This window comes from Boleophthalmus pectinirostris, unplaced genomic scaffold (genome assembly GCF_026225935.1).
Source record: "Boleophthalmus pectinirostris isolate CB_2022bp ecotype Guang Dong unplaced genomic scaffold, ASM2622593v1 HiC_scaffold_11, whole genome shotgun sequence".
NCBI lineage: Eukaryota > Metazoa > Chordata > Actinopteri > Gobiiformes > Gobiidae > Boleophthalmus > Boleophthalmus pectinirostris.
Window position 1 is genome coordinate 4,667,050 of NW_026570994.1, and position 25,776 is coordinate 4,692,825.

The 25,776-nt window shown below is 39.0% G+C and overlaps 2 protein-coding genes and 1 pseudogene across 2 annotated transcripts in view; 1 reads left to right on the forward strand and 2 right to left on the reverse strand.

Annotated features, from left to right (window-relative positions):
• LOC110170912 (unc-80 homolog, NALCN channel complex subunit) overlaps nt 1–6,395 on the reverse strand; it is a 104,147-nt gene extending 97,752 nt beyond the window's left edge. The window contains 4 exon segments of the mRNA XM_055166707.1: nt 707–1,068; nt 4,008–4,164; nt 5,819–5,867; nt 6,304–6,395. Of these exon segments, the coding sequence (XP_055022682.1) occupies nt 707–1,068; nt 4,008–4,164; nt 5,819–5,867; nt 6,304–6,395 (660 nt within the window).
• Nucleotides 6,396–13,645: 7,250 nt separating this feature from the next.
• The window catches only part of LOC129412617 (microtubule-associated protein 2-like), a 134,254-nt gene continuing 122,123 nt past the window's right edge, over nt 13,646–25,776 (reverse strand). The window contains exons 14-17 of the mRNA XM_055166714.1: nt 18,627–18,719; nt 16,728–16,809; nt 15,868–15,980; nt 13,646–13,840 (exon numbers count right to left, since the gene is read on the reverse strand). Of these exons, the coding sequence (XP_055022689.1) occupies nt 13,646–13,840; nt 15,868–15,980; nt 16,728–16,809; nt 18,627–18,719 (483 nt within the window). The remainder of the gene's footprint in view (nt 13,841–15,867; nt 15,981–16,727; nt 16,810–18,626; nt 18,720–25,776) is intronic.
• On the forward strand, nt 14,184–14,300 carry LOC129407206 (5S ribosomal RNA; annotated as a pseudogene).

The window sequence follows — 25,776 nt, forward strand, 5'->3', positions numbered from 1 at the left end:
CGTTACATACTGTAGCTTTAAGGCTGTAAATAGTGTCGTTATTATGAAGTGTTACCAAAAAGTCATTACTGGTCATTGGACGTGAAGAATTTTTTTTTTTGTTAAGACAGGGGTTATGTTTAGAGTTAGAAAAGTGTTTTGGGGTTGTTAACATGTTATCAGAAGTAACTTTAAAAAGCAAATTTGTCACCTACAAGCCTTATCTCAATAGATACCAATAAAAATTAAATAAAAAATATTGATATTTTGCATGTTTGGTGTCGTCATCATTCTCCAGGAGTGTGATACTAACTATGGGCACTGCTCTGTCTAAGGCTTTGTTAGACTTTGATTTGGAAGTTGTTTTAACACAATTTGGCCAGGAAAAAATAATTTAGTTGGAATTACAACAGATGAGCTGCTTTGTGATGTTAAACAAGCTCCTCACACATAAAATTATAGTTCAAAGCCAACACTTTTTCAGTTAGTCACTCTCACTTTTAGCTGAAAATCAAACAGGATTAAACAGGATCATCAACACTCATATTGATCACAAGCTCATGTGTCAATGTGTTGTTTAAATCCATCCTAACACTTTTTTGACAGCGTTTGCTAATGTGTCCTCCATGGCACTAACTGCTGAACATTCCACCTTAGAGATACATGTAGAACACCCCCAGCAGAATGTCACTGCAAAATAGAACTAAACTGATTTTTTGTTTCATACCTTGATGCGGTGGATGAGAGGAGCAAACAGGAACACAAACAACTCCACAGTGGCCATGCTCTTCTGGAACAGTTTGGTCCGAGTCTGTTCGTCGTCCTCCAGGAGAGAGCCGCCGTACTGGGCTCCGGACCCCCCCAGAGCCGACCCGGAGCCCGACCCAGAGCCGGGGGGTCCGGCCTGGTTCCCCGCGGGCTGGAGGTACCCCCCGCCGCTGCCGCTGCCGCCCCCTACGGGCTGAAGGAAGGCCCCGCCCCCGTGACCCAGGCCGGGCTCCTGGGCGCACTCCTGCGGCGCGTCCAGTAACATCCAGTGTAACGTGTGCAAAAGCTTGGTCTCCGCCACGCCCAGTTTGTCCTGGTGCCCTGTGATACAACAGAGGATTTAGAATTTTGATACTGACATTTTAGTCACTTTTATGTTGTATCCAAGTAGTACTAGTAGTACCTAGTAGTAGTCAGTAGTAGTAGTAGTAGTAGTAGTAGTAGTAGTAGTAGTAGTAGTAGTAGTAGTAGTAGTAGTAGTAGTCGGTAGTAGTAGTAGTAGTAGTAGTAGTAGTAGTAGTAGTAGTAGTAGTAGTAGTAGTAGTAGTAGTAGTAGTAGTAGTAGTAGTAGTAGTAGTAGTAGTAGTAGTAGTAGTAGTAGTAGTAGTAGTAGTAGTAGTAGTAGTAGTAGTAGTAGTAGTAGTAGTAGTAGTAGTAGTAGTAGTAGTAGTAGTAGTAGTAGTAGTAGTAGTAGTAGTAGTAGTAGTAGTAGTAGTAGTAGTAGTAGTAGTAGTAGTAGTAGTAGTAGTAGTAGTAGTAGTAGTAGTAGTAGTAGTAGTAGTAGTAGTAGTAGTAGTAGTAGTAGTAGTAGTAGTAGTAGTAGTAGTAGTAGTAGTAGTAGTAGTAGTAGTAGTAGTAGTGGTAGTAGTAGTAGTAGTAGTAGTAGTAGTAGTAGTAGTAGTAGTAGTAGTAGTAGTAGTAGTAGTAGTAGTAGTAGTAGTAGTAGTAGTAGTAGTAGTAGTAGTAGTAGTAGTAGTAGTAGTAGTAGTAGTAGTAGTAGTAGTAGTAGTAGTAGTAGTAGTAGTGGTAGTAGTAGTAGTAGTAGTAGTAGTAGTAGTAGTAGTAGTAGTAGTAGTAGTAGTAGTAGTAGTAGTAGTAGTAGTAGTAGTAGTAGTAGTAGTAGTAGTAGTAGTAGTAGTAGTAGTGGTAGTAGTAGTAGTAGTAGTAGTAGTAGTAGTAGTAGTAGTAGTAGTGGTAGTAGTAGTAGTAGTAGTAGTAGTAGTAGTAGTAGTAGTAGTAGTAGTAGTAGTAGTAGTAGTAGTAGTAGTAGTAGTAGTAGTAGTAGTAGTAGTAGTAGTAGTAGTAGTAGTAGTAGTAGTAGTAGTAGTAGTAGTAGTAGTAGTAGTAGTAGTAGTAGTAGTAGTAGTAGTAGTAGTAGTAGTAGTAGTAGTAGTAGTAGTAGTAGTAGTAGTAGTAGTAGTAGTAGTAGTAGTAGTAGTAGTAGTAGTAGTAGTAGTAGTAGTAGTAGTAGTAGTAGTAGTAGTAGTAGTAGTAGTAGTAGTAGTAGTAGTAGTAGTAGTAGTAGTAGTAGTAGTAGTAGTAGTAGTAGTAGTAGTAGTAGTAGTAGTAGTAGTAGTAGTAGTAGTAGTAGTAGTAGTAGTAGTAGTAGTAGTAGTAGTAGTAGTAGTAGTAGTAGTAGTAGTAGTAGTAGTAGTAGTAGTAGTAGTAGTAGTAGTTAAGCTACTCAAAAATACATTCAGTTAACATCAAATATTTAAATATAAAAATAAATCATATATTACAAAAAAACATCTACATCAATCTTTTTTAATGAATGAAAACAATTCTTTTCTTTTCTTACAGGTAAGGTTTGTGGAGAGGTGATCCTACTCATGATAACAATAAGTAAATATTAATAGAACAAAAATAGGACATTATGCTAGATATAATATTTTAAAGTCATACTGTGGAGCATTCCTAGCAAAGCATTCATTATTTATACCAACAAACTTATTTATTTATACTAACTTTTTTAAAGACAATACAATGACGTGTATTTACCTTGTTGACATGTTTCGGCGACTGCATCTGCAGAACTGTCCTCGGTGTTGGTGGTGACGTGTGTCGTATATCAGCTGTTGTTACTTCCTGTAGGCGTGGTCAGCCTGATGGACCTGCCTGCTCAGACTGACCACGCCTCCTGTCACCCGGTGTTCTCTGGAGGAGGGTGCCCCACGTATGTGAAAGGAGGAACGCTCCGTTCATGCTGTCCGAGTGTCCGTGTCTTGTTTCTCCTCCCTGATCCAGCATTTGAACTCATTGTTTTCCGATCCAATGACCCGAGCCCTGTCCCAATCCAGAATGTGCTTCTTTCTTTTACAGTGCTCTGATAAGGGGAATTTTAGATTTTCCTGTCCTGCTTTGTCGTTTTGTGTTCTGGTGAGTCTCCCTGATATGTTTTTGTGTTTGGGGCCTCCAGAGAACACAGGGCGAGGGGAGGTGTGGTCAGTCTGAGTGACCTGCCAGGTTCATCAGGCTAACAACAGCTGATATACAACAAGTCCCCACCAACACTGGGGACAGTTCTGAAGATCTAGCAGCAGCAGCAGCCGAAACATGTCAACATGGTAAATACATTTTACTGTATTGTCTTTAAAAGAAGAAGTTAGAGCACATAAAAAGACCAAATTAACTTATTTGGTTTAATAATTAATCATGCTGTGTTCCAGGTAACTGGGAGCTCGAATATTTCCCAGATAAACACTCTGAGTTCTGACCTCAGAGCTTCAGCTGGATGGAAGTGGGAAATATCCCAGTTATCAGTTGCCTAGAACACATTAATATTGCCCATTAAAGACGGTGACTAAACTAAAAGTTACACCATAAATTCTGAGAGAATGAGAGTGTAGACATTTTACTATATACATTAAATGACTTGTATCATGCTATATACACCTCTATGTTATAATGTTGTTTGTTCACACCAGGAGTTGTGTTTTGTTTCATTCACAAACCCTGCATATTTAGGCTGAGTAATACAGGACGTGCCCCACTGTGTTTTTAAACTCCGTACACACTCACTAGAATCTTCTGGATGATTTTAGTCCAGAATTGCCAATCTCTACTGAACAAAAGGTAAAGGGTAACTTGTGCCCTGTGACAGCTTTGGAGATACAGACAGACTAATAATGCAGGTTTACTCAAACATGTGTGAATAAAACAAAACCATGCTCCAGGTCTGTGTTTGATAACAGCATTATAACATGGCTTTAAGAAGGGGAATATGTCCAGTGCATTTGACCCGTATCTCCAGATCTCACCCAGCTTGTTCCTGTTGGACAGCAGGATGGCGGTGCAGTGGAGCACGTGGGGCAGCGCCGCCTGCACCAGCTCCCAGCGAGAGATGCTCTGGATGGCCTCAGAGAGAGCCGGAGACAGGCCGTGGAGCTTATGTTCCACCAGCACGCGCTCAAACGACTGAAGAGACGCACGAGAGAGAGGAGGGAGGAGAGAGGAGGGAGGTCAGCCAAATACCCCACAACTGAAGAGTCTTTGTATCTGAGTGTCTGACCGTCCTACATGGCCCTGAGAGTATGATGGGTACTACTCACTTACATTTAGTTACATTTACTCAGTTACTTTTACATGACTTTTCTGATGAAATTTAACTTTTCTGACACGATACTTTTACTTCTAATTCTGTCATTTAATTTGAAGTAAAAGCACACTTACTAAATAATATATTGTACAGTGTAACAGTACTTTTACTTGAGTACTCTATTGTACAGTGTAACAGTGCTCGTACTTGAGTACTCTATTGTACTGTGTAACAGTGCTCGTACTTGAGTACTCTATTGTACAGTGTAACAGTACTCTTACTTGAGTAAAAGTTGGGGTTACTCTTCCCACTGAGTCTATAGTGACAAAAGCTTTACTCTAACAACATTAAGGTAACTGTTTCATGTTTATTATCTCAAGATATTTATGTATATTATATTTATTTGATGAGTGTCTGTTGTGTTATTTTAAATCTATATCTGTGCATTATTTACTGTTGTGTCCGTCTGATTACATTAAAGAACTGTAGGTAAAATTTAGATTTTCAATTCCATAAACATGACATATAATGAGTCCCCAGACAAAGGTTCAAATCAAATACAGTTGTGATAATAACTGTAATCCTGATGTAAGCTTTAAACCTAAACCCCAGCACCAGTCATGAGTCAGTGCTAGTGCAGCCTCTGCAGCTCAGACAGGGAATTCTGGAGGTTCTGAGCTTTTACATGAGGCCTGAACATAAACTGAGAATGAGACAAACTTGGATGTGTCTCTGTCTGCAGGTTAAAGCTCTGGTGATACAGGTACTAGCTGTTTTTAAACTGTAAGTGCACAGGCTAAGTACAGATCCTTTAACTCAAAAGTCTGACACATTTTACTCCCAAATGGTTCAAATTGTAGTTTTTCAAATATCTGTTTTACTCTTACTTGTGTAATTACTCCAGTCACTAATTTGTACTTACACTTGAGTAATGTATATATATATTTTTAAGCACCATTACTCTTACTTGAGTAGGGGAAACGGGGTTGGCTGTCACATTTCTTACATTTATCTGAATAGCTCGAAAAGGTTTATCTTAAAAATCCCATTTCAACACAAGAAACAAGATTAAAGTCTCACATAACAAAATGTGCCTTAAGTGACAACCAGCCCCAGCTGCACTTTTTAGTACAGCCTATTTAAAAATGTGTCAGTTGTAGCTCTTACTTTTCCCTTTTTAGTGGTACACGTGATTAAGCTTTGAACATCTGAAAACTTATGTGAAATTTGCAAGTTTTTAAACATTTTAGTCCATCTTTTTTGCATCCTTCACACGCAGAGTGACAACCAAACCATGTGACAACCAATCCCGTTCTCCAGTACACATTCTGTCCACTCTGTCCATGTGCTTTTGCTTTTGAGGCACGTCATTACGAATATGAGACCGTAAAAAAAAACGCACGGTCCGGATAATACGCGTAACAACCGTGCCAGGGGAAACTCATTTGTTAATGTGCGGAGCAGTTCAGGTGCATAAACAGATTACACACAGACAGAGCTCGTTCGTTACAAAGATTATGCAAAATAACTTACCACGCACGATGCTTCATACTGTTTGCCCAACTTCGGTCGCAGAAACGCGCTACGGAAAGAAAAAAACGACACACAATTATGCAAATGAGCGGCGTAGGAAACGGAATGACCTCTGGCAATGTTAAACCCCAAATTTCAGCAAAATAAAATCATTTACGTGTCAAAATCACAACGTAAACTCGAGATTACGTCAACATTTTGGCATTTCATTCGGTGTCACTGTTTGGATTTTACGTGACATGATAAATCCAGACTCGACGTACAGATTGTCAACACGATTCCACGTATTCCAGACGCAACATCTGCTCACATGTACGCGTACCGACAACGACACGTCAAACATCGGTGCGTTATGTCAAACCGCCGTCGTGTCATCCGGCTTTTCCCGTTCAGACACCTCCACGAACCCACCTGTTATCCGTCTCCCCTCGCGCACACACACGTACGCGGTTCGTAGGTGCACAGTCCCCCCCGCGCGTACGTACCTGGTCTGCCGCCATAGGAACGTCTGGATGGGGAACGGTACGCCTTTCCCGCACTCTGGCTCGCCATCGTCCAGGCTTTTGCGTTTCACCATTTTTTTTTTTTTTTTTTACGCCAGGTACGGCACGGCACGGTCCTCCTCACCGCCGCATGCTCTCACGCTCCCCTCTGCGTAAAATGGCTGCAAGTGTCGGTGTCGCTGGATGGATGGATCGGCTCGGCTCTGCGCGGCGGAGGAGGGAGAGCAGCGGAGCCCCGGGTGTCGCGTACGTCGTGTGAGAAGAGGAGGGGAGGAGGATGAAGAGGAGGAGGAGGTACGGATTTCGGTTCCTCCCTTTGACACTGGGCAGCGACAGTTGATTATCAGCGTTTATCGGCGCGGGGGGAACGCAATGCGCAGCTGCACCAGATGTTTGGCTCATTTGCATTCACGCGCGCAAACGTACAACTCCGAGCACCACCACCACCTCCTCCACCTCCACCGGACACGTCGGTCTCCGGAGGCTCATCTCCCCCGAGCAGCATCAACAGGTAGTCGGATAAGCAGCGTGGACAGGTGGACCTACATCCTGTCTGCGAGCAACAAGCATTTGGTCACGTAGTTTCAGTAATATTCTGGATTTAAAGGTGCACTGTGCAACTTTTCTGGCGGAAGTAGACAGTATGTTATCACTTTGCCTGAAATGTTCCATAGTGTACAGCACTAAAAGCAAAAAATCTGAAGTCAACAACTTGACAACTAGTTACTGTAACAAAAAAAAAGTAATGCCAAAAATATTGACCTCTGACCTTTACTTGTCAGTTCCTGTACTCTTCCTTTTGTATATTTTGTATTTTGAACCCAGGGGTGGTTTTGCATTTGTACAACTCTTATATAAATAGTCATATTTAAAGTACAATTTAGTTTAAGTGTAGTTAATATTAACTGAGATTCAGGTGCAGGACCATGCCTCAATGTTTCAGTGTTATTCTGGTTTTAAAGGCGCACTGTGCAACTTTTCTGGCGGATGTATACAGTATGTTATCGCTTTGCTTGAAATGTTCCATAGTATACTGCACTAAAAACAAAAAAAATTTAAGTCTCCAGAGTGTGAAATTGATAAAAATGACTTCAAAGTTTCTGTTTTGTCCAGACGAAAGTATAATAAATATTTAAAGATCCCATGATTTGACAACTAGTTACTATAACGAAAAAATATTTGTAATGCGAAAAATATTGACCTCTGACCCTTATTTGTCAGTTCCTGTACTCTTCCTTTTGTATCATGAGTCCAGGGGTGGTCCTAGGGGGGAGGCCACGGGGCACCCTCCCCGGTCCTCACTTCTTTTTTTTTTCCACATTTGTACGAATCTTATATAAATTCTCATATTTATAGTACAACAGTATAACAAGTATAACAGTATGTTATCGCTTTGCCTGAAATGTTCCGTAGTATGCTGCACTAAAAGCAAAAAATCTTAAGTCTCCAGAGTGTGAAACTGAGAAAAATGACTTCAAAGTTTCTGTTTTGTCCAGACAAAAGTATAATAATTAGGGCTCCCAAGATTTGACAACTAGTTGCTCTAATGAAGATAATGCAAAAAATATTGTCCTTTGACCCTTATTTGTCAGTTCCTGCACTTTTCCTTTTGTATCGTGAGTCCAGAGGTGGTCCTAGGGGGGGGCCAACGGGGCACCCTCCCCCCAGTCCTCTTTTTTTTTTTTTTCCGCATTTGTACGACTCTTATATACATACTCATATTTAAAGTACAATTTAGTTTAAAGGGCCCATCTCATGTAAAATCAACTTTTCAGAGCTTTCTACCTTCTAAGACTGAAGTGTGGGCCTTGTATATGTCGCCGAAGTGGTTTTTAGATTGATTTGGCGTTTTTTTTTGTTTTTTTTTTTTTATAAATTGCAGCTTATTTCTGCCACCCTCCCACATGACAACGAACTAAAGCTGCTACAACGATGGCGCGGCAGATACACCTATGACGCGTTTTGATGTAGCAGAAGGCGCTTTGCTTCATATAAATTGTGAAAATTGAAGCTAATTTTGGTGCTTTGGATAAAAGACTTGAAATGACTTGGAGTTCAAAGCAGATGACTTGGACTCGACTTGGACTTGCCTGTATTTGACTTAGGACTGCAGGTCAAAGACTTGAGACTTGAACAAAACAACGACTTGGTCCCACTTCTGATACAGTATACCAGAATAGTACAAGTATTACCTGTACTACACTGGATGAAGGTCAGCTGACAAACCATCGTACGTAATAAATGATTTTTAAAAAGTGATAAAGTGTGTGTGAGTTTTCTTTGTCAGTGAAGTTCCTGTCCTCTTCTGCACCTGTCACTTCCTCAGGTGCACACAGTTCTTCTCGTACTTTCTTTTTTCCATTATTTCATCTTCAGTATGTTTAGAAACACGATCAAGGTTTTATATTTAATGTGCTTTTTTTTTTTTTTTTTAGTTTTTTTCAGGTTGAGCGATTCACTCCCAAAGAGAAGTCATTTTGCTTCATGGAATCTGCTGCACACATATGTAATCTTTAGCTCTCCATAAGCAGGATTTCTCTTTCAATTTTTGGTAATAAGTCCATATTTGTTTGCCAGTTGGTGAAATTTTTCCAAATTTTACACTGAAGGCTGCGCAGTGCGAGCAGATTCCAAGACGGAAAATGACTTTTCTTTGGGAGCGAACAACAAAAAACACTCTTTCTTTAGACAATCGACTTTGATTTTCAACATTAAATCATAGTGCTTTCTTTTCTATTCACACGTGGTCTTATATGTGTGTAATCCTCCGCTCTGGGTCGCTGAAAGTTTGTAAAAAAGCGCTTATAAACTCATCGTGGTGAATAATTACGATGCTCTGAATGCAGAAGGTCAGTCAGGAAGAACTGTTTTTTTTGTTTCTTTCACATTTTAGAATGGTTAAAGGTCAGGTACAGCGCCTTTAAGATTGTAGATATTTTCATAAACTTTTTTACTATTAAAACAAAACAAAAAAGTGAAAAAAGAGTTCTCGAGACAGAATCCCTTTTTATTTTCTTTATTGATTTGTGGTCTTCCTGTAGGAGCATTTGTCGTCAGTATGTCTCAAACATCTACATGGTCCTTTAAATACACATACACAGGCAAAAGAGGAGGAAGAGAAGAGAGAGAGAGGGAGAAAAGAAGGGGGGAGGTGGAGGAGGAAGAGAGAATTGGGAAGGGAGTGGAGGAAGATTTGCGGGAAGAAGGGAGAAAGGGGGAGATGAGAGAAAACAAAAGTGAGTAAGAGAGAGAGGAGAAGACGAGGAAGAAGAGATGGGGTAGAGGGAGAGAGAGAAGAAGAGGGGAGGTAAGAAGGGTTGGGAGAAAGAAAATTGTGAGAGGAGTGGAAGAAGAAGTGGAGAGAAAGGGGGAGAAGTGGGAATACAAATGTGAGAAAGGGAGAGATGACGAGGAAGAAGAGTCAGGAGTGAGAGATGGGAGAGAGAGAAGGTAAGAAGGGTTGGGAGAAAGAGAATTGTGAGAAGAGTAGATGAAGAAGAGTGAGGAAGGAGAAAGGCGGAAGAGAGGAGAAAGGGAGGAGAAGACGAAGAAGAAATGGGGTAGAAAGAGATGAGAGGGAGAGAGAGAAGGAAGAGGGGACATAAGAACAATTGGGAAAGAAAGAAAGAATTGTAAGAGAAGCAGAAGAAGAGAGAGAGGAAGGAGAATTGGAGAAGAAAGAAAACTATAAGAGAGGGAAAGGGAGGAGAAGACGAGGTAGAGAGAGATGAGAGGGAGAGAGAGAAGGAAGAGGGGAGGCAAGAAGGGTTGGGAGAAAGAAAACTGAGAGGAGTAGATGAAGAAGAGAGGAAGGAGAAAGGGGGAGAAGAGAGAAAACAAAAGAGAAAGAGAGAAGAAGTAAGAAGGATTGGGAGAAAGAGAAAGAATTGTGAGAGGAAAAAAGAAGACGAGGAGGAAGAGAGAGAAAAGACGGAGAAATAAACGACGAGCCGAAAAGGAGAAAGACGATAAAAAGAGAAAGAGAATGACAAGAGAGAAGGAGGAAGACGAGAGAGAGAAGAAGAGGAGGAGCAGAGGAGGACAAGATCGGAACGTATACATAAAAACACTTGGGTATCTTCGGAGAGCAAAAGTCGAAGGTGAAAAGATTGACAGAGATTGAGTAGCACAATGGAGCAGACATTTTTGTAGTTTTTACCACCATACGAGTCGCTAACATTTGTAGTTCTGACCCTTCTTCACCGCGCCACATCCACACATAGAAATAAAGCTTCGTAATCTTCATTTTTACCAACAGTATTTTTTTTTTTTTTTTTTTTTACCAAACAGTACCAGCAACCACAACTCGACACACGAAAATGCACAGCGGCAGCGGCGGCGGAGTTTCCAATGCCATGCCAGCGATGCGGCGAAGTCCAAGCCTAGAGGAAAGCGATGTAAAAACGAGTAGCCATTTTGTTTTTTTGTCTTTTTGCCCGAAATGAAAGTTATACACTACCCAAAGCTAGCAACAAGTGAACTTTGTAGTGCTAAGAATCCAGTGCAGTAACCAACAAAATTCTACGACAATATATTCAAAAAAGAGAAAAAGGTCGATCGGTTGTTCAAGAGCACGTAAGAACAAATGTGAATGTTTTTGACTTGAAAATAGCCAAACATGCGCAAAAAGTCAGCCATTTTCCCGTGTCCCGTATAGTTAAAGGTCCCATATTATGCGTCATACGAGGTTTATTGACATATTTTGCACTTTTAATCAGGCAAAATTCGTAGCAGCTAAAGTCAAAAGTGAACACTAAAATATCAATGGTCTGTACCTGATTTTTTTAAAAGGCTGCTAAACATCAACATCACTTTTTTCTACTGATTATCTGTAAATGTGTCTAAAACAGAAGTGTATACGTATCCCTGGTCCAGAGTTAACAATTATAAAGCGTTTTTAAGATCTAAAAATAGGTAAAATTCGCTATGAAATCCAACATTTTTGAAAGTTGTAGGTGCCCTGTCAACTGAACATGAGCAGTTTGTGTTTAAAGGGCCCATCTCATGCAAAATATCTCTTTTCACATTGTATCTTCTGCACATAAACAAGCACAATTTGGGTTTTGGAACATCCATTACACAATAGTTATGAAATCTTACTGACTTCTTGGAGGCAGTTACAGACCAGGAACTGTGAAAGGCCAACTACTGCTCATCCCCCCGCCCGTCCTGTGAAAGCACAGGCTCTGCCCTCCAAACGTGACATAGGCAAAGAGCTTTCTGCTAAGTCAAACGCGTCATAGTTGTAGCTGCCTTGTCATCGTTGTAGCAGCTTTAGTTCGTTGTCACATGGGAGGGTGGCAGAAATACGCTGCAATTTGTAAAAAAAAAAAAGTCGAATCAATCTAAAAACTTTGGCGACAAATACAAGGCCCACACATCACTCTTAGAGGGTAGAAAGCTCTGAAAAGTTGATTTTGCATGAGATGGGCCCTTTAACATTGTACTCTAGGAGAAAAATCCTTTCTCAGCCAGAAGGATTTTTTCGTCGTAGTACCAGTGAGTGTCACTACGTCAACTGGAGGCAGCTACAAGCAGCAACACCCTATCCAGTTATTTTAATAGATCCATGCGCTGAACGCTATGGGTGACGTCACACTCGATTAGTCCACTTTTTTTTATACAGTCTACGGCCAGGACATTTGAATTTTCAGGTTGGACTAACGGACTAAGTGTCTTGTCCCAGTACAGATGTATTGTAAAAGCCGTTCCTTAAGCTTTTTTACCATTCGTGAACCAGGAAGTGCGCCGTTACCATGTTAGTTGATAATATCAATACTGTGACACAAAACTGCTCCTAAGCGTTTTTGCAATCTGTGAACTAGAACGTGCGCCGTTACCATGCTAGTTGTTGGTAGTGTTACATTAGGGCAAAACTGCTTCTAATTTTGAAGCGTTTTTTTCTGTCTGAGAACCAAAAAGTGCGCCGTTAGCATGCTAGTTGATGTTAGTAATATCATGATGCAAAACTGCTCCTAATTATAAAGCGTTGTTACCATCCGCGAACCAGAACGTGCGCCGTTATCATGTTACTTGTTGTTGACATAACCGTTAGGGCAAAACCGCTTCTAACGCAACGCCAAACTGCTTCTAATTATAAGGCGTTTTCACTGTCCGCGAACTAGAAAGAGCGTTGTTGGCATGCTAGTTGTTTTTAGCATTACTGTTAGGGCAAAACTGCTTCTAATTCTAAAGCATTTTTAATGTACACGAACCAGAAAGTGCGCCGCTAGCTATAAACGTGACGCAAAACTGCTTCTAATTCTAAAGCGATTTCATTGTCCGCGAACTAGAAAGCGCGTTGTTAGCATGCTAGCTGTTGTAAGCATTACCATGGTGGGAAAACTCCGCTCTGGTTTAAGGAAAGCACTTTAAAAAAAAATCAGGTACAGCAGCTTTGAGAATGAGTTCGGTCAATGAACTTTAAAACCACATATGACCTAACGACATCACAAGGTGGAACCACTTATTTTGAGAGAAAAACGTATGCAAATAAAAAAAAAAATACAACTCCAGGTAGGTTTTTTAAAGAAGACAAGGTGAAGAAGTTCAGTGAGTTCAGCAGAATATGGGACCTTTAAGAGAAATTCTGTACCGTGGAATGCTTTTTTTTTTCTTTTTTCAATTTCAAAATAATAGTACAATCATAAAACCTCAACAAGGAACCTTCTAGAAAAAACAAAGTCCAACAAATTCCCTTTTAGTCCATTTTTCAGAATCCATGCCGGACAGCAGATCAGCTCAGGGCAAGTTTGAGACGATTCCGATTTGAACACTGGACTAGCTATGAGGAAAAGACAACGCGCACCGCAAAAACAAATATCTGCATGAGCTCAAATCAACTCTAAATAATTATCTTAAGTAGTTTCAAATAGATTATTAATTTAGATTTTTATCATTTCCAATTTTTGTTTCATATTTTGTTTTCAGTTTACGCAAATAAATGTATGTAATATATATTTTTTCCATTTAAAGGTTTTATGTATACATACTTTAAGAAATCCAAATAGTTACTTTGGATCAACATAAAATAATTACATAGGGCAAAAATATTATATCATACATTTATTTATCTATTTTTGTTATATATTTTCTTTTATATTAAGTCAAATTTATCTGCCAATAATTAGAATAAGAATTCTGCTGTGAAAATTTGAAAAAAAATTCCACTAAACACAAAAATTTCATTACATTTTGCTCTGAACTCAGACAAAAAACCTCAAAAACGAATCATTCAATTCATTCACTCAATTCCAAATCCATAAATAACTGATGCAGATGTTGGTTTTTGCAGTGGAGCTTGTAATATCCCGCAGTGTGGCATTCATAATCCCTGTTTGGCCAGTGCGGCGGTCACGTCCTGGGCCAGCGTGGACAGCTGGGGGGACTCCATGAGGTTGATGCTGCCGGCGGAGGAGAGCCTGGGGGAGGTGCCACCCGTGTCCAGGCTGATGATCTCTGCTCCATGGTCCACGCGAGCTTTGGCCGTCTCCCGGAACATCAGCTTGTGGTTCTCGATCTGCAAAAAGAATGGAAGAATGATTGGATGGTCGTTTTTTTTAAACTTTTGATTGAATGGAAATGATATGAAAAGAGCTAAGGCACGAGGGTCGATGCATTTGTGAGTGAACTTCCTTGAGTTTTGCGTGTTTTAATTTCTTATTGTTCCCCTGGAATCCAGCTGTGAGAGCCCTGGTCCCTGATTGGTGGATTACCTCTACACCTGGCCAATCCTGCCTCACCTCCAGACTCCTCCCCTTATTTAAGGAGATTGCCAGCACCTGTTTGGGGCTGCTGGCCTTGGTGGCCAGTCTGCCATTTTGTGTTTATGTAGTTCTGTAGTTTAATTCTGGTTTGATTTGGTTTGTGGCCATACCAGCTTGTCAAAGCCTGATCCCGTCAGATCTCAGAAGCTAAGCAGGCTGGGCCTGGGTAGTACTTGGATGGGAGACCACTAGGAATTCTAGGTTCCACAGTGAGGCGCCAGTGGCAAAAAACTGTTGTTGTGTCCTTAGGCAAGACACTTCACCCACATTGCCTAGTATGAAAGTAGTGTGTGCGTGTGAGTGATGGTGGTAGTCGGAGGGGCCGATGGTGCAGATTGTCAGCCTTGCTTCTGTCGGTCTGCCCCAGGGCAGCTGTGACTACAATAGTAGTTTACCACCACTGAGTGTGGAGTGACTGAATAATGAACTGTAAAGCGCTTTGGGGATCTTGAAAGGTGCTATATCAATCAGTCAAATCAATCAATGGTTTGTGCCTTTTTAAATTTGGTCACTCGATTCTGTTTGTGGGCTTATGTGGTTTAATTTGGGGAACTTGTGTTTTAGTTTGTGTGTGTCCTTTAGTTAACCACTCGTTACTGTGTAAACCTGTGTGACCCATTTTGCGACACAAAACTCGTCTCTTAATTCTGTTGTTCTGTTTCTTAGTTTAGGTTAAATTCTGTATATTTTATTCTCTTTTCTTACTTTAACTTTTACACCCCTGTTAATTAAACATTATTTAATGTATTCCATTTTCCATCTTGGTTATTTTTTGTTACTTCCCTCACCTCAATCGAGGTGGGTCATAACACTGTTACTAAACTTTATGCATGTGTGTACCTTAGATATGAATATATTTTAAATTCTTATATTCTATATTAGGGATGCACTGATCCAGCTTTTTCAGTTCTGATACTGATTCTAATACTATGGATTTAAGTATCTGCCCCATACCCAATATCGACTGAAAACACCACTTTCAACAAAAAAAACATGTATTTATCACTTAAGTAACCAGAGAACAGCTTTGTATACATAAAATTCAAACATTACTACGACCAGTAAATATTTTTATTACATCAATTTGTATGTCCAACCTGGATATCGATTGAACCGATATATGAAAGCTAGTAAAGTAAGTAAGTAAAATTAATATTTTTTCTATGCTGTTAATTGGCTAAAAGTGCTTTCATTAGTCTGTGTTGGCATATTGTACTGCATACTGGACAATATTAAAGTGAGTGAGCATCCGTAACAGACATCTGCCAGATTCAGAATATTCGAGTCGTTTCCAGTGTGCCAAATGTGAAAAGCACTCTAAAGTGAGGTGTAACAGCACGTTTGCGACAGGGCACGCACGGCTAAGCTAAGCGCTCACATGGGAGCAGAGGCCATTTGAATATTACATAAACATACTTAAAACCTTCACTTTAAAATGCCATTCCCCACGGCCCACTGGGAACGAGGACGGCACTGTCTGGTCACGAGGTCACAGTGTGTGAGCTGTTATGTTAACCAAAACTGTCCCTCAAACTGCTTGACTGTTTTTGTAGCCCACTGATACATATGGAAAATTATACACATTTTAAATATAAATGCAAACAAGCAGACTGTTCTTACCATATCATTGCCTCCTCCTGGGGTGTGGCTAATGCAGGAATGGTAGTAGTATATAGTTCTTACCATTACACTGCCTCCTGGGGTGTGGCTAGTAGTAGTAGTAGTAGTAGTAGTAGTAGTAGCAGTACTAGTAGTATCAGCAGTTGTAGACAGTTCTTACCATGACATTGCCTCCTCCTGGGGTGTGGCTAGCGTTGTCCAGAGAGCCCACCTTGGGCTGGGCCTTGTCTTTAAAGTCCAGCTTCACGTTGTCGATCTTCACCTGTCCTCCGCCTGAGAAGCAGCGGAACAGAAAGAGAGAAAGAGAAAAAGAAAGAAAGGGAGAAAAGGATGTAAAGAAAGGTTCAGACTCAGGGGAGCAGTGGCCTCCAGCTCCCAGACTCTCCCCTGGAACTGCTGTCGGCAAACTCTCCCAAAATGAACCCTGTTGGTGATGTCTCAATTGGGATAGAAAACGGAATAAGCAAATGGGAAATATTTGTTGAAGTTCTAATCGTGTAGTTTATGCCATCAACAAACTGACGAAGCTGAGTATCATATTTGGAAATCCGCCCGCGAGCATCATAGCAATCAGGGCGAGGTGGCTGAAAATAACGCCCTCTAATCACTTAGCAACACTGTCAATCAAACCGAACCTAACCTATATCAAACCGTTATTTTAAAGCTGCTCTGTGTCACTTTTCTGGACTTTTCAATCCACTCTCTCAGTAAAAATGCATGTATTCCAAATGGATGAATTCAAAATAAATAGTTTAATGCCATACTGTGGAACATTACAGGCAAAGAAGTAACATCTGGACACCCCAACAGAATATTTTTTTTGCTTTAATACCATTGCATGATTATAATTAATGAAAAACGCCACAAATTTTCTTACTTTTATTCCAAGATCTTGAATAACTAAATGGTTGTTTTTGAGACTGGGAGGGCATCTGGTGTAATTATATGGTACATAGTGATTATATCCACTAAAATTTGAGATCATTTCATATATTTATAACAAAAAGCAAACACACGTACCTGGTTTATGGTGAATATTCGACATAGATCCACACTTGGAGGTCACGTGACTTAAATCAATCTTCTTGGTCTGAATTTGAATCTGGAAGTAAAAAAATATATATATTTAAAAAATGACTCGTAACATTTTAATTACGTAAATGAGAGCGTGACGCAGAGATGCAGACTGCAGACAGACGGCGCAACATTGAGGAGGAGACAGCAGATTCAATTAAACTTTATTGTCCATGAGGAAAACGATGTGTACACTGTGAGGGAAATGAGCCAATGAGCTGTTTTACACCGCAGCCTATAAACTCACATTACGGTGTCGTACATATGATGAACAATAACATTACATTACCGCATATGCAGATTTTATATTAGTGAAATTATTATGACATCCCTTTTACATATTAGAGAAATGATAAGGACGCTCGTAACATTTACAATAACACGTTTGCAGTTTTGTACGTTGGTTATTTGCCTTAAATGTTCAGATAAGTTGATGTGTGAAGCTTGATGTGTGAGCTTCAGTCTGTCAGAAGGGGGCGCTACATCGCAAATCGTGTGCTACTCAAGGTAAACACTAGTAGCGGTCCAAGACATTGCTTGAGTAAAAAAAATAGTAAATTATAAAGTCATTTTGTGCTGAAGTTAAATATTACCATAAATTCCGGACTATAAGCTGCTACTTTTCTCACACTTTGAACCCTGCTGTTAATAAAACGACGCGGCGAATATATGGACGGATTTGTTGTTTGGCCGGACATCCACTCATACCTGATCGATGCATCTATCTCTGCCCCCGAGAGAGTCTGAAATCTGCTGAAATCCAGCAAGACACTGACATGATACAGACAGGACAGAGGCTCTTTCTGCAGGAGACATGCGTGGGGAGAGACGGGGTGATGCACTGAGGAAGATGCTCGTTTGATTGTGTTTTGAACGGTTATTTTGCCCTTCATGCACACACCCTCCTCATGGAAAACACACGAAGTGCAGATGATGCAGCTTTTAAGTTAACGGCAGTTGATGTTGATGAATTGATGGTGAGATTTTGGCGACGGCAGTGTAACGAAAAAGACGACAAAAGCTTTCAGAGGCGATAAACGTAAACGGCCCAAACTTAATAACATTCTTGAAAACGTGGACACCTGCGGCTTATATTCAGGTGTGGCCTATATATGTACAATTTAAACATTTTGTCCAAATTTTGTTGATGCAGCTTATATTCAGGTGCGCTCAATAGTCTGGATTTTACGGTACAACAAGTAGAAGTACAAAAAAAAGTATTTTATTAAACTATTACTAAAGTAAGAGTAATTGTAAGAATAACATGCACATGAGATCTGATTTATAATTTGAAGTTAAAGCAGCATTGCAAAATTCGGAAGTGGAAAATCACCAATCCATGGAAACACAAAGGTAAAACCATAGGCCTACTGCAGGACATTGATTCTCCAGGAAAATACTGTATATATGTTTTATACTATACTGTGAAAATTATTTGGCTATAATCCAGACCAAACAAAAGCCAGGTTTGTGGAGATGCAAGCCCATTCACTGTAAGGACAAGGCATGTTTGTATGGTTTTTCACTGTACTGTAAGTACAGTTGCACAGGCTTTGTTCATAGTGCACTTTAAAATCTGATTATAATCTGATTTGTGGACATTTCAGATTATTGAAATGACATGTAAACTGCAAAATCTGATGAGAGTAACTATGTAATCTGATGAATATGATGTTTACATGTAACTTTAATAATCGTATAACTCAATCACAGACACTATCAAATGTCTGAAAGCTGCTCTAAGAAGTACAATTTTATTTAAAGGTTACTCCAGTAAATGTACAGAATACATTTCATACTTTGTGATGTGAGAGTAAAAATGTTGTGTTAACATAAAGCACTTACGTTGCCTCCTCCTGCGTGGTGGTGCATTTTGTCCAGAGAGCCACACTTGGCCTGGACGTGGCTGAAGTCCAGTTTAACACTGGGGATCATCACCTGGGCAACAACAGTTACACACTACAATTAGTATTATTACAACATACTGAATGTCACTTCTCTATTACTCTGCTCCTTCTTCTGTCACTCAAATGATCCTGTGAAATAGCCAATGTTAAATACACCAACCTGTATGAACACGGCGTACTTGAATCCACATGAATCCTTATAGAGCAGCTGGTTTCATGTCAAATGTCTTCTCATTTTTACCAATAGATGTTTCATATCATTAGCCTAATAGCATAACTGCCTATGTATTTTTTTTGGGCCAAATAATGATATGTGCCTAACTTTACTCTCCTGCCACTGCTGTAAAACTGCCTTACTGCCTGTGTCCTCAGCCTGTCAGAACACTTGTTAGAGTCTAAAATCACTGTCTGCCTTAGTCATCTCTATACAATATCAATAAAAAATACTTATATACTTTCTAAAAAATGTGTTTTTCTTGTTTTCCGAAAATGTTCAAATATGACTTAGGCAACTATGCTATTAGGCTAATGATATATGACCATACACAATACATTTTATATGAAAATATATTTCTGAAACTTCATAAACCACATTTTGTGTTATTTATTATGAATGAATTTTTTTTTTATGGTCCTTTTATGGTCACATAGTTAACCCAAAAGCCTACACTAAAATATATTTGAGATACAACTTATTGAATATATTGTTTTGAGTAGTTTTGGCTTGTTTTACTAAGTTAGTAAGTCAAGATACGCTGTACTTGTTTAAGATATAGATATTTTTTCATATTACTCTCTCTTTCATATTACTACTGTTTTTTCTTAAACTCTTAAAATAATTGAATTCTTTGAATTTAATATAACATAGTACACTTTTCTTACTTCATGAGTGAAAACATTTCTGGCACTGGGAGATGTTATTCCTTTGTCTGGAAAGTTCCACAGTACGGCATTAAATGTACCTATATTTCATTTATTCAATTGCAGGTATTGCATTGCTCACAAATACCTAGAAAATCATTCTTAATGTGAGTGGGGTCACCTTTCTGCAGATCTGACTTGCAACTTGACCAAACAGATAGCAAAACCTTGTTCATGACATACTGTGGAACCTTCCAGACAAAACAATAACATCACCATGGAGACAAGCAGGTGACAAACCCTCTATGAGAAGATTTCATCATCTTTAAAGTACACTGAATAAAGCTGAAATATCTGGACCGACTAACCTCAACAAAATTGTCCAAATTACTCAAAACAAGATTCTTAATTAGTGTTTGTTATCATTTTTCATCATATTTAACCCTTTCCAGGCCGAGACAAACAGACAAACAAACACACAGACGTAGCACAGAATGAATTAGCAGAGAAAAGAAGCAAATGATAGAAGCCAGAGTAAAAGCAGAGAGGACAGTACATACATTGCCGCCTTTGGGTGCGTGCTTGACGTTGTCCATGGAGCCACATTTAGACTGGACATGACTGAAGTCCAGCTTCTCACTTAAAATGTTCACCTACAACAAAACCGCACAGCAAAAGAAAGAAAACAACAAAATCTATATGTGCTATGTGTCTCATTATCTGCACGTAGAATACAGTTATATGATATCTGTCTGTATGTATATGAGGAGATGAGGAGGGCCAAACATGCACAGAAGCACAGAGGAAGGGGGGGTAGGCAGAGGACATATTATCAGGTACACACTGAAGTTAAGATCATGTTTTTGTAGTATTTTCTTTTCTGTTTTTCTTTCTTTTTTTTTTTTTTGAGTGTGATCAAAGAAAAATTCCTTACCACTTCTCAATCCGTGTCATTCATTCATTCATCTTTCAAAATAAAACAAAACAAAACAACAACAAAAACAAAACAAACAACAAAAAAATTTTCTTCATTATTTGTCTCCAAAACCAAAATGAAACAGATAATGGTTTGTTTTTTCATTTTTCGATTTTGTGTTTAAATTAATAATAACGGAAACCATTTCTGTGATTTAAACTGTGCTGCCGGACTTTTGCACAGTACACGGACTGAACCAGGTCCAGGACCAGACCAGAACCAGACCGGGACTGAGACCAGGACTTAGACTGGGACCAGACCAGGACTGAGTCTATGACCAGACCGGGACCAGGACCAGGACTGAGACCAGGAACAGGACCAGAACTGAGACCAGGACTGAGACTGGGACTGAGGTCGGGACCAGACCAGGACCAGACTGTGACTGAGACCGGGACTGAGACTGGGAACAGGACCAAGGACTGAGACCTGGAACAGGACCGGGACTGAGCCCGGGACTGAGCCCGGGACTGAGACCGGGACTGAGACCGGGACTGAGACCAGGACCAGACCGTGATTGAGACTGGGACTGAGACTGGGAGTGAGACTGGGACTCAGACCGGGACTGAAAACGTTTTAGTCCTGGTTTAGTCCTGGTTTAGTCCTGGTTTAGTCCTGGTTTAGTCCTGGTTTAGTACTGGTTTAGTACTGGTTTAGTCTGTATGCGGCACAAAAGTTCTGCATCGCAGTTTGAGTCACAGAAACAGGAAACAGCCATAATCCATTTTTTCCATTATTCATTTAAACACAAAATCGAAAAATGAAAAAACAAATTGTTATAATTTTTTTTTCATTTTGGTTTTAGAGACAAATAATGAAAAAAAAATAGTTAGTTTTTTTTTCCTTTTCTTTTGATTTTTGGTTTTATATTGAAAAACAAATGAACGAATGGACATAAAAACTGCATCGGACTTCTACCTATGACACAACAATCCTGGTAAAATTTAATTCCTTTATTTTCTTTTTGACAGCTCAGGTGACACCGATTTACTGCACAAGATTTATCATGCAAAATGCAACTCCAGGTTCTAATATAATGTTGTGTTCCCACCAAAAATAATGCCTATTAACACTCTATTTCACCTTGTGACATCATCAGGCTCCTTCTTGTTTGCAAAAGTTCATCTGTCTTCAAATTACTGATCATTTTTGTCCTTTCTTTTTATAGCTTTACTCTCTATACTTTACAAAATAAAGCCTAACATGGGAACTTTTGCATCCACAACAACAAAGTGTACCTGATAATATGACTTTGTACTACTGCGTTAGAATGGACATTTTTTATATAACGTAAACATAAAACAAAATCTTTCTTTGGTCGAGCAGTGAAATCTCAGGGGGCACCTGCCAACGCGCCTGTATGTTTTTACAGTGACCTACATTCTGACCGAGTCCTCCCACCTGCGCACGCTATTTTAGGCTCATCCCTCTATTTCAGCCCACTTTTTAGTCTTACAGGATCATTAGGATTATTTATCCAGCACATCACTATGGCAAATTGTGTCAGGGTAGGGTTTTTTTGTTTTTTTTTATAGTGAGTTGAATCTACTTTTTAGAGTAGAGAACAAGTAACACATTTTGTAAGTCCAAGTAATCCAATATTTTCAAATCAGTGACAGTTTTAAATAAAGGTTAGGAAAATTTTAAAAATTCATTTTATTCTATTCAACTGAATTTTTTTTTTTTTTTTTAATGGAAAATATATTTGGACTATTAATTAATCTAGACCACTTAACATTTGTGGGTGATTAATTAAGGTGCACTATGTAACTTTTATAAAGGAGGATCTGCCATCTGCTTGTTTCCATGGAGATGTCGTCACTGTATTAAACTATCTATCTCTATCAAGCTAAGCAGGCCAAGTTACAGGTCAGATCTGTGGAGAGGCGACCCTCCTGACTTTAAGAATGCCTGTTTTTCCGAGGTATTTTTTTTAGCTAAAATGATTGAAAAATACAAGATAGAAGTTTAATTTCATATTGTGAAACATTCCAGAGGACATATTACACAACATCTTTTCTCTTCTTTTGACATATGTAATGTTAAACCTTTTCTTATTAAAATAAATAAAGGTTTTGCATAAACATTGAATCCGGAACAAGCATCAAATAAAAGAAAAACATAATTTTAAATAAATAATGTTTTTATAGTCTATCTGTAGCCGGTGGCACCTCTAATACATATTTGAAATGATCTCAAGGGCCAAATATAATTATGTTGAATTTGGCCCCTGGGCCTGAGTTTGACATGTCTGCACTAGAATGATGGTCACATGTTCGATATTATTCTTTAAGAGTGAACATGTGGGTTTAGACGCCTGAATGATCTTTATGCACTATGTTATTACATTTCAGAGATATAGACCATGACAATAAATTTGGAATGAAAATGGCCATAAAATAGGAAGATAGTATTAAAATCACATTGCTTTTATCGAGTCAAGCAGAAAAAGTGTCATTATACAAAAACTTAAGACAAAAGGAAAGTGGGATACAACCTTTTCTCTTTTTGGATTTGATGCATACCGGCCACTAGGGGACGCCCCAACTTGTATCCATGGATTTTTAAAAACCTTACACCTAAATCTTACACCCTGCCAAAAATCTAAAACTTTTCCAGGAACGCACAATCCTCATGATATTTCATAATTTCCCTGCCAAATAAATTGTAAAATATGATGTTGCATTTGTCAAGAATACACAAAACAATATAGAAATACAACTACTTTAAGTTTAATTCTTCTTCTTTTTTTTTTTTTTTTTTAAGTTTCTGTAATAGTAGTGCAGACGTTGGCCTATTTTATCAAAACACTTATCTTCTATATTGATTTTGGTCGCCATGGTAACAATCTGCCAGCTTCTCGGCGCAGCCTTTATTACACATGTCTCGTTTTTCTCTCTCCGCCGAGGAAGTGGAAGTCAGACGGTCATAAATCACAAAGCTCCTAATGAACTGGACTCATATGGGAACGAGATATGAATATCTTCTATACATTAAAACATGATGACTAGATAATGCATAGGCTCATATATATATACATAGGCCTACTGTTGCAGAAGGAGAAGTACAGGGAATTCAGGTAACAGGTTGGGCCTTTAAATAAGTCATTCATTTCACTGGGAATAATTCATAAGGAGATTCCCACGCAGCAGGAGCCCCGGGCGCTGCTGGAGGTTCAGGTTATTTTGGGTGCAGTGACGAGCGCATGCGTATGGGCTGAAGCAGGTAAAAGGAGGCCAGCGAAGGGGTCGGCGGAAGGTGAAAATATGGCAAAGCAACAAAAACGGACATTGAAATATACAGATAAAAATAGAATAAAACAGACACGCTAGAAAACAAGATTCAACTGATTTTGTTTGATTGTGGTTCAATAGTTTGTGTTTACGGTCTAGAATTTGATGATTTCAGATGGAAAGCAATGGGCTGTTGATACTTTGCAGCTCATGTCATCAACTTTCTCTGAGGGAGTGACGCTAACTGTAAGCACTGCTCTGTCTGAAGCTCTGTTACTCAAAAAATTTGACTTTAATCTGAGCTGATTTCGTCAGATCTGCAACAATTTAAGCCGACAGTTTTTCAGTTTTTTGTCAAAAATCAAACACCTGAACATGACCATGAACGTTCATATTGATCACAGGCTTCTGAAAATGTGTTGTTTAAATCCATTTTGTATTTTTTCTTGAGTTTGCAGACAATTTTAAAACAGTTTGGTTGTCTCCCTACTGGACAGAGATAAAAATTGCTTGATTGTGGTTCAATGGATTGTGTTTACAGTCTAGAATTTGATGATTTCAGATGGAAAGAAATGGGCTGTTGACAGTGTTGGGGAGTAACAGATTACATGTACTGGAGTTACGTAATCAGAGTACAAATTATGAGTAACTGTATTCAGTTACAGTTACTGTTTCAGTGAGTGGTAATTGGATTACAGTTACTTTGTTGAAATAAATGGATTACATGGTGGTATTTTCCTGTTTTCACATTTTGGCTAAACTAAACCAGGTCTAAACCAGGACTAAACCAGGTCTAAACCAGGTCTAAACCAGGTCTAACCAGGACTGAACCAGGACTAAACCAGGTCTAAACCAGGTAAACCAGGACTAAACCAGGTCTAAACCAGGACTGAACCAGACTAAACCAGGTCTAAACCAGGTCTAAACCAGGACTAAACCAGGTCTAAAACAGGTCTAAAACAGGTCTAAAACAGGATTTAAAAGGACTAAACCATGCTGTGTGGACCGTGTCTCCTCTTCTTCTATCAATAATATTTTTAATTTGGTTAAGTAAAGTCTGAGCTTTTTATTTTCTTTTAACAGACAAAACATCTTATGTTACGATATCCTCGTCTTTGCTTCTCTACAGCAAATCAAGTAATCCAAAGTATTCAGATTACGTTACTCACTTTAAGTAATTTAATGGATTACGTTACAAACTACATTTTGGGGTCTGTAATCTGTAATCTGTAGGGGAGTACATTTTAAAAGTCACCTTCCCAACACTGGCTGTTGATACTTTGCAGCTCAGGTCATGAATATTCTCTCGGGGAGTGACGCCAACTGTAAGCACTGCTCTGTCTGAAACTCTGTTACTCAAAAATTAGACTTTAATCTGATCTTTAATTTAACGCAATCTGACCAGAAAGAGCTGATTTCGCCGGATCTACAAAAATTTAAGACAACATTTTTTCAGTTTTTTGTTGAAAATCAAACACCTAATGACCTATGAACGTTCATATTGATCACAGGCTTCTGAAAAAGTGTTGTTTCAATCCATTTTGTATTTTTTCTTTTGAGTTTTTAGACAATTTTAAAATGGTTTGGTCGTCCCCCTACTGGACAGAGATCATTAAAAACATGAAGCGTATTACAGGACTGCAACTGAAGGAAAATTTTTGTGTATTTTATTTAGTAAACATACCAACTGGGCTGAAAAAAAGATATAGATACCTTCTTCAGATACTTCAATCAGGCGATCACACGAAAACGGCTACGGGACAAATCTCCTACTTTTCCAGAACGGGCTCAAATAATCAACGAAATTCAGATTATGGAATGAATAACATTTTCCTTGAGACACTCCTCAGATAAAGGAGAACTGTATTGGAAAAAGTGGAAATCTTACAATCAAAACAAAGCCTAATGTAAAAAAAATGTATACATCTGCACTTGCTTGATGGCCTCCTATTTTATTTTTATTTCTTTTTTTATTAGGGGTCTGATGATTTATTCTGTTCTACAATACTAATAATTTGTGG